At 44.6% G+C, this 12480-nt stretch overlaps 1 protein-coding gene across 1 annotated transcript in view; it reads right to left on the bottom strand.

The window, feature by feature from the left end:
- The window catches only part of PANK3 (pantothenate kinase 3), a 146353-nt gene extending 134842 nt beyond the window's left edge, over positions 1–11511 (bottom strand). Inside the window, exon 1 of the mRNA XM_030213020.1 lies at positions 11433–11511. Within this exon, the coding sequence (XP_030068880.1) occupies positions 11433–11460 (28 nt within the window). The 5' untranslated portion in view covers positions 11461–11511. The remainder of the gene's footprint in view (positions 1–11432) is intronic.
- Positions 11512–12480: the final 969 nt, after the last annotated feature.

Genomic DNA, 12480 nt, shown 5'->3' with positions numbered 1-12480 from the left:
CTAGATGTAATCTACTTGGATTTCAGCAAAGCCTCTGATACAGTCCCCCACAGAAGAATCATGATTAAGCTGAAAGGGCTGAACTTAGGACCGAAAGTGGTGAACTGGATAGAAAACTGGTTGACCGACAGGTGGCAGAGGGTAGTGCTAAATGGAATCCGCTCGGAGGAAAGGATGGTGAGCAGTGGTATTCCTCAGAGGTCAGTGCTGGGGCCCATTTGTTTAATATATTTGTGAGAGATATTGCTGAAGGGTTGGAAGGAAAGGTTTGCCTTTTTGTGGATGACATGAAGATAGCCAATAGAGTGGATACCCTGGAGGGAGTAGAAAAGATGAGAAGGGATCTCTGAACCTTAGAAGAATGGTCGAAGGTCTGGCAGTTAAAATTTAATAATGAAAGAAACCCTAAAGCGCTACAAGGGTTACGCAGCGCTGTACAATTTAACAAAGAAGGACAGTCTCTGCTCAAAGGAGCTTACAATCTAAAGGAGACCAATGGTCCATCTAGCCTGAGCTACTTCTCTAAACAAAGCCAGAAAGATGCACTTCCCCTTCCACCGAAAGCTGAACAACGCAGCCAACTCAACCCTCATGCAACTCAATGCCAGCACCTTTTCAGTCTCTGCTGCAGAAAACCCAAAACAAACATCAGAAACCTGAGCCCTCCAGGGAGACAGGGACTATTCCCTGCACAAGGATTCAAACATACACCAGACCATGACATAAGCCAAGGACGTAGAGGACTTCCTGGGAGCGAAGCAGGGTAGAAAGCACTTCAGGGGAAACCCCGCATTTCTCTAATCATCGCCTCTCAATAGCCATGCTGTAAGCCAAAAAGGGATCTGGATCTTCTCTACTGGCCCTCACTGGAGCAGATCCCAACCCCTGGGTAGCAGAAGCGGGTCCTCCACCAGCAAACGCTGAAGATCTGCAAGACCAATCTGACACCACCAGCAAGACCAAATGAGGATGATGCTCAATCCTGCGCAACAAGCGACCAATGAGAGGTCATGTAAGTAGATTTGGGGGGGTGTCCAATACCAGGGATATACCAGGGCATCTATCCTGTAAGAGGACGGGTCCCTCTCCCTTCACATTGGCTCTGAATGCCATCAAGTCAAACCGAGGAGGCCCCCAGTGGTCTACAAGGAGATGGAAGGCCTGAATCCCCAGCTCCCACTTTCCTGGATCCAGGAGAGAGTGACTGAGAAAGTCCGTCTGCATATTGTCTTTGCCTGCAAACTGGACAGCTGAGTGAGCCTGCAGATGCATCTCTGCCCATCAACAGAGATTCTTCCACCAGGGCCACCGCCAGACTTCTGGTTCTGCCCTGCGTGTTGATGTATGCCACTGCCATGGCATTATCCAACTGCACTCTAACCGCTTTCCCTGCCAAGGGTGGCCAAAACTCTTATAGAGCCAGATGGACCACCAGGGTCTCCCCGATGTACCAGGATACATCCTGGCTTGACTGGTGCCCTATGCCACATGCTGAAGATTGTGAGCTCCCCAACCAAGGAGTCTCACATCACCACACCAGACTGATCCTCACCCTGGATGTGAGTGGGGGAGAACAACGAAGTCCTGAGTGGGAGAGAACAATGGATGTCCTGAGAGGGCAGTGCCCACCAGGACAACAGGGCTTGCTGTAGCAGACGAATGTGAACCTTCTCTCAAAGCACCACCTCCAGAGTCGCAGCCATGGAATCCAAGAGCCGCAAGTAATCCTAAACTGTGAGCTATAGATCACATAACCGGCGCAACAATGCCCAGAGCTTCTTTGCCCACTCGTCCTGAAGATAAACCATCCCTACTGCAATGTCAAAATGGATCCAGAGATACTCCAGAGACTGAGACAGGGTCAAACAGCTCTTGGACTGGTTCAGGGATTCCAGTAGGGAAATGACCTATGAGGAAGCCAACCTGGCCTCCAAAGCCAAATCGGCAAGAAACAGCCAGATGTCTAGACGGGGATGAAGTCGAGTACCCTAACACCGGAAGTACGCAGCCACCACTTCCATCACCTTGTAAAACGTGCAGGGCACCTTAGCCCAGCCAAAGGGAAGGCCCGAAACCAAACGTGCTGCCCAACACACAGAAGCACAGATTTCTCTTGTGAAGAAACACAATGGGGAAGTGGAGGTAGGCCTCCGTGAGGTCCAGGGAAGTTAACTCCCCCGGCTGCACCAAGGCGATGACAAGAGTTTCCATTCAAATGCGCTGGAGTTGCAGACATGTATTCACCCCCTTGAGGTCCAGCATAGGAAGAAAGGAACAGCCTCTCTTCGGGACCATCAAAATAGATGGAATACCTGTCCAGGCTGGCAGAACTGATTCTACCAGTCCTGTATCACAAAACTGCTGAAGGGTAACAACAACAGCCTGGCACTTTAGAGCTGAAACGAGCCACAGGTAGAGGTCATGAAGGCATACAGAATGGGGCAAACTCCATGGAGTACCTCAACAACCTCCAGATCCCCTTGATCTGAGGTGATGTAGACTCACTCATTACAGAAGAGAGAAACAGCCTGCCTTCCACCAGAAACGAGGGGCCTAGCACACAGTCATTGGGCAGGCCAAGTGGCTGCGGTACCACCTGAAGGACCAGCTCACTTGGGGCTTCAAAAGGAACCTTGCCTGAAGGACCTACTTTGTTCCCCTCCTGGGCCAAAGGGCGCTAAGAGGACCTGAAGCGGCCCCCCCCCCCCCCCTTGAAGCCAAGGATCGCTGTGCACCCTTGTGCAGCTTAGGGAGATGAAGAACCATGCCGCCCACATATCCTTCACCAACTTCTTCAAGTCATCACCAAAGAACAAGTGCCTCCGAGGGGCAGCTGACTCTAAAGCTTCTTGGAAACTGTAGCCACACCCAGTGGCAAAGCCAGAACCATAGTGCTGGGCAGACTTAAACGGTCTGTGCCCTGAAGAGCATAGGTACAAATCAAAGTAGGGTATACACAAAAAGTAGCACACATGAGTTGTCTTGTTGGGCAGACTGGATGGACCGTGCAGGCCTTTTTCTGCCGTCATCTACTATGTTACTATATTTGTTTTAAATTTACTACACTGTAGTTTCATCGCATGCCCCCTAGTCCTAGTATTTTTGGAAAGAGTGAACAGACGCTTCACATTCACCTGTTCCACTCCACTCATTATTTTATATACCTCTATCATGTCTCCCCTCAACCGTCTCTTCTCCAAGCTGAAAAGCCCTAGCCTCCTTAGTCTTTCTTCATAGGGAAGTCGTCCCTTCCCCGCTATCATTTTAGTCGCCCTTCGCTGCACCTTTCCAATTCCACAATATCTTCTTGAGATGCGGCGACCAGAACTAAACACAATACTCAAGGTGCGGTCGTACCATGGAGCGATATAACGGCATTATAACATCCTCACACCTGTTTTCCATACCTTTCCTAATAATACCCAACATTCTATTTGCTTTCCGAGCCGCAGCAGCACACTGAGCAGAAGGTTTCAGTGTATTATCGATGACGACACCCAGATCCCTTTCTTGGTCCGTAACTCCTAACGTGGAACCTTGCATGACGTAGATATAATTCGGGTTCTTTTTTCCCACATCTACCAGGGTATCTATCCTCAAGAAAATTCAACACTTCTCAACCTACTGAGTGAAGGCACAGAGATGAGGAACAATCTCAAGGGGACCATTCGGGTATTTCCACTCTGCCCTCATCAAGCAGATGAGGACCTTAAGGAGAAGAAAACTTTTCAGGGACCCGAGGGGTCCACTGCAGGAGACTTAAGCACAGCCAAGGCCCCCATGACTTTGTCTAAGAGATGAGACAGCTCTTCATGACAAAAGAGCCAGAACCCTAGGGACTGCTCTTCCACAGCGTCCCAACAGGGAGGGTCCTCAGAACTGGAGTCCACGGGGGACTAATCCTATTCAGAAGAAATGGATCCTCAGAAGCTTAGCAGAGATTGGGTGGCAGCACCGGTGGTTAGGAGGCGGGGCTAGTGCTGGGCAGACTTCTACGGTCTGTGCCCTGAAAATGGCAGATACAAATCAAGGTCTGGTATACATATAAAGTAGCACATATGAGTTTATCTTGTTGGGCAGACTGGATGGACCGTACAGGTCTTTTTCTGCTGTCACTTACTATGTTACCTCCAAGTCCTCCTCTGCTCCCTCCAAAGAGCCCAATACATTCCACAGTGCTGAGACCCCAAAATGGGGCCCACCGTGATCCCCTCAGGCCACCCTCCCTCCACCAACAAGATGAAGGTTGGGGCTAGGATTAGATCCCAAGAAGGGACCTATACAAGGCCTGTTTAACCAACCGGGTCAATCTCTGGAGCCAAAAAACTACTGGGGACCCACCGGGACCTGCGCTGTTGAGGGGCACGGGGTGGACAGGAACGAGAAAGCCCTTTACATGACCAGGGATTTTTTTCTCTCTCACTGCCTGAGTGCATTGAGAGAGAAGAGAGGATTCCAAAGCCAAACTGCCCTGACAGGAACAGTATGTGAGAGCAGTGTATCCATTTGAGCTGAAGGTGGGGGGTGGAGGGAGAAGGGAACAGCACATATAAAATGCTCACTGAGAGAACGCACACACACTGAATGAGCCACATTTATTCACTATAAAAATAATCCATTACGCCTGCTCAGATGCTAGCTCCTAAGGCTGTGTAATATGTGTCGAAAACATGCCCTACCCTATGGCAAACGCGTTCTGGCCTGCCTGACTGCCTCGGCCTACCTTGGTCCAGGGCTCCAGCATCTATGCCAGCCAGGCTAATTGAATTACATTTGGGGGGGGGGGGGGGGAAGTACACCCAAACAGGGTGAACTGGAAAGAGGCACAGGGGGATGGGGACCTGCACTCCCTCAGGCAAGGCCCAACAGGACAGAGCCAAAGCCTTGCACAGTGGCATTAAGAAGTACAAGGAGGAGAAGGAGTAGCCTTGTGGTTAGTGAAGAAACCTGAGAACCTGGGGAATTGGGTTCAATTTCCACTGCACCTTCTTGAGACTCTGGGAAAGTCACTTAACCCTCCATTGCCCCAGGTGCAAAGTAAGTACCTGTATATAATATGCAAACCGCTTTGATTGTAACCACAAAAAGGCAGTATGTCAAGTCCCTTTCCCTTCGACCGGGGCCTGCGGAACCAAGCTCCGAGCTCAACCAGGTATGGTCCCGAGACTGTGACCTGGGCGTGGCTATTAGGAGAAAAATCAAATTGTATTTTTGGTCTGTACTAAGTCAACCATTGTTCCAGAGAATCTAACATTTGATTGTGTTAGTATTCCAATTTTGCATTAACTGCGTTGTCTAGGGTGCGCTTTTTCAAAGCACATAGACTTGCAAAGTTGACTTTGGGGCTCATTTTTGAAAGAGAAAAATGTCTAAAAAGTGGCATAAAGCAGAACTTGGAAGTTCTCACAAAAACGTCCAAATCAGTATTTTCAAAACCTATTTTTCAGAGATTTTTCTATGCTGCTCTTCTTCAGTGCGACGAAATCTCAAAGGGACGTGTTAAGGCCGGGATTTGGGCATTTGTAAGACTTGGACATTTTTTTAGCCATAATGGAACGGAACAAAACTGTCCAGGACTAAAACTAAGACGTTTTGAGCTAGACCTGTTTTTAACAAATAAGGCATAAAGAGGTACCTCCCAATAACCCCCCAGTGGTCACTGAACCCCCTCCCACCCCCCAAAAATGTGAATAAATATATGACTTACCAGCCTCTATGACAACTTAAGATGTTAAAGTCAAGTCTATTAAAGCAGCATGCAGGTCCCTGGTGTAGTATAGTGGTTGGTGCAGTGCACTATGTAGTGGGGGACTCAGGTCCCTATCTCCCTCTACCTGTCACACTTGTGGTGGAAACTGTGACCCCTGCCAAAAACACCAAAACCCTGTTCCCCCTTTACCCATAAGGGCTATTGTAGTGGTGTACAGTGAAAGGTAGTAGGTTTGGGAGGACTCAGGAGACAAGATACTTTCACTTCACTTGTTTCATCTCTACAAACGATTTTAGTTGTTCCGGTGTAAAAAAGATGTATTTAGTTTGTCCCAGCCTCACCACACACTTGCATGGGTAGGCAAGAAAAAAAGAAGCTCCTATATCTATAGTGTTTTGTTTTAATGTCAGAAATAATTTCCTTTTTTGTTGTGTAGCCTTGGTGATGTCAGGATAAATCCATATTTTAGAACCATAGAATTGAGCATTCATATTTCTGAAATAAAGCTTTAAAATAGCATTATAGTCCTGCTCAAATACCAAAGATACAATCGTTGTGACTCTGTTAGTTATAATGTCTGAGGATTGTTCCAATATATCAGAAATATTTTGTAAGTTTAGGTTATCTTCTTCAGGGCCTTGCACTCCTTCTCTATTTTTGAGAATATAATATATTTTGTTTAGCGGGGGTACACCCTCTGAAGGAAAATGGAGAATTTCTATCAGGTATTTCTTAAAGGTATCAGCCAGAGATACCCCTGCTATCAGTGGAAAATTTAAGAGTCGGAGATTGAGGCGCCAATTAAAATTTTCAATTTGCTCAATTTTTAGCCTCATATTTGTAGAGTCTTTCATAGCCGTGATCTTAAAGGCATTCAAGGCATCAACCTCTTTCTGTATCGATTTAACTTGTGTAGTTATATCATCTTTAACAGAGTCTACAGTCTTTTTTAAGTCCTCAAACTTGTGCCATAGGGGAGATATTCCCCCTGGCTCCCCGAGTCGTTGCCTGCGCCTCTGGGTCCTCACTGGAAACTCCTTTCGGCACGCCTTCCGGGTCGTCGGGGTTTCCCACCAGGGCCGCTCTCAACATCGGGCTGGGAGGGATCAGTGAGAACGATGGTGGCGATAGGGAGACTTCCTCTCCCAGTGGGGCTTCCGCTTCTCCGGACCTCCCCACATCGGGATCCTCTCCCCGAATCCTAGGAGCACCGGGGAAAAAACGCTCCAGCGATGTTTGAACCGAAGAGGGAGTTGAGGTAGGTGGAGGCACTATCCTCAGAGCTCCCTTACGTTTATGGGGCATTTCAACAGGAAAAAAAGAGCTGTTCAGTACCTGGAGGAAAATGTAGCCAGAATTTCTATTTTGAAAATTGCTTGTATTCAATCTTCTCTAACACTTTTCTCCCCCTCTGTTTATAATTGTGGTCTAAGAAAGGTTATAATTATCTTATGTTTATATTCTCTTTAATTATTCCATTCTTAAATAATTTTCAGCAAAAGCTAGTTATGTGAACTTTTTGGAATAATAAGTTTTTGATTCCTACCTGAATTTCTGTACAAGGTATATCCTTGAATGTATATAATTTAAAATTATAAATAAAGAAAAAAAAAAAGAGGAGACAAGATAAGGGAGCAAAGGTGAGATGTGTACTGGAAACATTTTTTATGATGTGCACAGAAGTGCCCTCTAGGGTGCCCCACTGCTCTCCTAGAATGTCTGGGGGACCAGTCTACTAAAAATGCTGGCTCCTTCTACATCCCAATGGCATGAATTTATTCAAGGCAATTTTTTTTCAAAAATGGGCCGAAAAAAAAAAAAACAACCAAAGCACAAAACCTTGTTCGAAACAGTATTTTTAAAAAAAAAAAAAAAAAGACTAAAAATGACCTTCTTTTCTATTTGGATTTTGGACATTTTGTGCAAATGCCAAACTCGGATTTAGATGTCATAACGAAAATGCCCCTCTTTGTAAGTCTATGTGCTTTGAAAAATGAGCCTCCAAGGATATTGTTGGATTCTTCTCTTTCCATGCATTCACATTTATATCAAAACTGTTTTGTTTTTTTTTTTTTTACAAAGTCAGACTGGTACAACATTTAGGGGCCCTTTTACAAAGGCATGCTGAAAAATGGCCTGTGGTAGTGTAGACGCGTGTTTGGGCGCACACAGAATCATTTTTCAAAGCACCTGTAAACAACGCCTTTTTAAAATTTTTGCCAAAAATGGACGTGAAGCCAAATGAAAATTGTCACGCATCCATTTTGGGTCAGAGACCTTACCGCCAGCCACTGACCTAGCGGTAAAGTCTCACACGGTAACCGGGCGGTAATGACCTACGCACGTCTGTCACTTGGTGCGCGTCCGAAAATAAACATTATTTTTCAGACGCACACCAAAAATGAAATTACCACAAGAGCCACGAGGTAGCCGGGCAGTAACTCCATTTTGGCTCATGTTGGGTGCACGTAGACGCTTACACGGCTTAGTAAAAGGGCACCTTAAAGACAGATTCCTACATTTAAACAAGCTTGGTTAAAGGAATATCGAATTTCTATATTTTATGTAGCAGGATCAACATTGTTGAGTGCTTTGCCTTATGAAATCAGGAAGATTACCATTTTCTTAGCCTTCAGAAAACTTTTGAATGAAACCCCACTTTTTTCAACAAGCATTTTAATTCAAAGGAGGTTATTAAAATAAGCAGATGTTTGTAAACTTTATTACTGCAAGACAGTTATGGGCACCAGCATTTGCTATTGCAAGACCTATACTGGCACTGGTATGTGTGGCTTATGTCAACAAGGTATTTAAGAAAAGATGTATAACAGTTCAAATAAAGTCAGGCCTAGGAGGCACAGCAGGAGGAAACGGCCCAAGTGCAGCCATTCACTTCCTCCTCCACTTGCAGTACAATCTCTGTGGGGAAAGGACAGAGAATGTGAGCAGAGCAGCTGATGCCGGTGGCTGACTATGTCATAAGGATAAAACAAAATATCTATAGCTGAAGATGTTGATCACAAAATAAACTAAAAATAGTAATAAGAAGGAGGAAAAAGACCTCAAAAGTCCATATAATGGTTATCTGTCATATCTCATGTCACCAAAATCTATGAGAGACTGTTCTTATCACTGGTCTTAAAAAAACCTCCTTCATATTTTAATCATATATGTGCACAAAAATAACAAAAATATCATCTAATTAATCATAAAAGGAAGCCCTTAACTTAAAGATAAAATCCCAACTGGTATCTCCATTTCACTGAACCAAGATTCATCAGGGGAACTAAGTGCGATACTTGCAAACTTGATGAAATCAGTGAACAAGCAGACTCATATTATTCAAGTCTTGATGCTAATGGCCAAAAAAATGGCGCCATATGAAATCAGGATGTCAAAGCCTTATTTATTTTGTTATGAACACCTTTTCTTCAGCTATAGATATTTTGATTTGTCAAAGTGGCTTTTGCTGAAGTTTCCCAATATTTGATTTGAGTATGTCATAGGGATGACAGGGACAGAGCAAAGTAAGAGTGCTATGGGGGCTGGCAGCGCACAGAAAATAGAGATTGTGCCATGGATGTAAACTGCAATTGATGGTTTTGCCAATTGACAATATTAAAATTTTAATAAACTTAAAACTATTATCGTACAATGGAAATGTCATTCTGATTTCAAAATGTCTAGATTCTCATTGTATAATTTTGACATTTATAACACATTGCAAAGTTCAGAATGGTTTACACTTAAAAAGTGGAGCCACACAATGATTTACTCAATACTGCAATTACAATAACTGTATAAAAAAGTTAATAAAATAAAAATTAATGTAGCTATTTCTCTAACAATTATGGGGTCCTTTTACTAAGCTATGGTTAAAAGTGGTCTTAGCACACCCTTACATGGCATTTTCCTCACATGCTAATGCCATTTTTACTGAAGCCAAAATAAAGTCAATTTTAATGGCCATGCTCTTAAACTGGTGAAGGTGAACTACTCCAAACACTGCAAATATAACCAAATCTCCACCCACATCAATCAATCATTCATAGCATGTATTAGATTGTAGATTTTTATACCTGTTATTATGCCTGGGTGTTCTGAGGGCTTTTCCTCCGCTTGCTATGAATAATTCATTGATGTAGGTGGAGATTTGGTTATATTTAAAGGCTCTAAAGTTTCCATTAGCATGCAGTCATAAAACCAAAATTACCACCCGTGCACTTACCAACACCTATTTTGTTGGAGGTAAGAGCTCACACGGTAATCCTGCGTTAACAAGTTAAAAGTGCAGTAATGTAGCTGCAGTAACTAATCAGCACAAGAATGCCCATCTCCACCTACGGATACGCTCCCGTCCGCCAAAATGAATACAAAAAATTATTAGTGCCAAGAAATAGCGCAAACCATTTGGAACTTCTGCGGGATACCTGAGCGCATCCTGCAGTAAACCATTTTAAGCTGTGGTAAGCGCGTGCTAGTTCAATGTGGCTTACAATACCAGGCAAGGTTTACAATACCATAAACAAAAGTAGCACAAATAAGATACAAATAAAAACTAAATAATAACCATTGATGGCCAGTTCAATCTAACAAACTCCATCAATGGGTTGAAACCTCTCAAAAAGGAAAGTTTTCAATCTTTTGGTAAGTAATCAGTCTGACCCTTGATTGCCATTGGCAGCCTTGGATCTAAGTCAGCAGAGTGAACTGACTTATAGCCATTCCTCTTGGAATCTGGAGGTAAGTCTAAGGGTAGTCCCTAGAATCAGAGTATATACTGCATAAGGGAATAGTTATTAAGGGTTGCATGTAATCCGGTGTCGTGTCAAGCATATAACATTTGAAAGACAAGGACACACAATTTAAGAATAGCCCTGGCTTTAATGGGCAGCCAGTGCAGCTTGAATAATAATGAAGTGGCTGTATCAAAATGCATTACATTGAGGGCAAGCTTAGCTGTAGTATTGTGGGCAGTTTGCAGTCCCTCCTTAAATGCAGTAGAGTTGGAATTGCAGTAATCAAACTGAGTTAAAAGCAATGATTGAACTAGATGCCAGGTGAGAAATATGATCTGATTACTGTCATATCCATAGGTAATGTGAGTCAGTGATGCACACTATGGTCAAGTTACATCTACTCAACTTTGCCCATGCCCCCCCCCCCCCCCCAAAAACAACCTACTCTACAAATAAATGCCTGCTTGCTCTGCACATAGGTCGAGACCTAATTTTCACGTGTAAAATGACTTATGACAGGTTGATAGCCTCCTATATGGCGCTAGAACAGTGTTTTCAAGTCGCTTCCAGAGTGCCCTTTATCAATCTGATTGCCAGGATTTCCATGAGCCAGGTTTGCAAATGCATTATGGATGTCTTTAGATGGGTTAGGGGTCCTCTAGGACCAACTTATAGTCTGTGTTAAAAACTGCAATAATAGGCATCGCTATCCGTGCCGATTCCTATGCACTTCCTGAAAACCCACCGGATGATGGGCAAGATGGACCTTTGCTCTCACCCAATATAATTATCGGGTGAGTGCAAATAATTTAAATCAGTGAAATATAACCAGGGGTGATTCTAAGCGAGGGCTTCAACATTTAAAGAATGCCTATTTTCAATAGAAAAAACCCAAGAATAGCGAACTATAACAGAAAACTACTACGCAGCCGAGCACAAAGCCACGGCCGCCCCCCCTCTGCAGAAAGAGACAATGCGCTGACAGGGTTTTTTGGCATCCTTAAATCTCATCTTCCTACCGACAGTGATTCGCGCGAGCTCTCAGACGGCGGGTGATGGTGTCCGGTGCCGGAAAGGCGGTTGGAATGGGGAAGCTGCAATCGCCAGGGAAAATGGCAACTGAGGAGGAGGAAAAGGCTGCGACTGCCGGGAGGCGCCTCCCCACCGCTCGAGCCCGGCAACGCGGCCTAGTGCAGCTCGTGCCGTCCGTCTCTCCCTCGCGCTGCCTCCGTCGCCGTAGCCCCTGTGGCTGAACCCACCAACGCTAGAAACCCCCCCAAATACTCAGCACCACGGGGAACGTCTCCGCTGCTTCCCCGAACTCCAAACAGACCCTCCCCGCGCCCCGATTCATCGCCCAGCAGTATGGTGGGACTGGTAGTTCATGCGGTTAGAGAGGGGCCGTTGTTTACCGACCAAAATGGCGCTCCAAGAACTACAATTCCCAGAAAATAGTGCGTTGGCTCTGATGGTGAATTATTGTATATACCAACAAGAGGTGACGTTTATTCTGAAAAAATAATGGAGGTTAGGGGCTGAGGTGGTGAAGAAACGCATTAAATTCGGTGTGTTCTGGTTGATGACCCTGATGGGGATTTAAATAGGCAAACATGCCAAGCAGATTGGGGAAATGGGTACAGCTAAGGCGACCATGGCTAATATAGACAGCTCTTTGCATGAAGTAATGGCGGAAGTGGCAGATTGGTATCACGATCTGCTTTGGGGTTTTTTACAGCTCAAATAGAAAAAAATTGCATACGTACAGAAACATAAATAACAAACTTAAAAACAAAGAAAAATTCAAACGTAGGGAAGAGCATACAAAAATAATTATACCAAATAATTTTTTATTTCCTCAGTGGAAATAATGATGTATGGGATAAACAAAAGTACGTGCTTGTGATTTTCTGAGACCTTTAATTCAAATTTGTATTTGACACATTGAGGGGCATAATTGAAAGGGACGCCCAAGTTTTGCTGAGGATGTCCTCGCAAACGTCCCGGCGAAGGAGGTGGGAAACCCGTATATCA

Source organism: Microcaecilia unicolor, chromosome 8 (assembly GCF_901765095.1).
Source record: "Microcaecilia unicolor chromosome 8, aMicUni1.1, whole genome shotgun sequence".
Lineage (NCBI taxonomy): Eukaryota > Metazoa > Chordata > Amphibia > Gymnophiona > Siphonopidae > Microcaecilia > Microcaecilia unicolor.
This window is presented reverse-complemented; position numbering and strand designations above follow the sequence as displayed.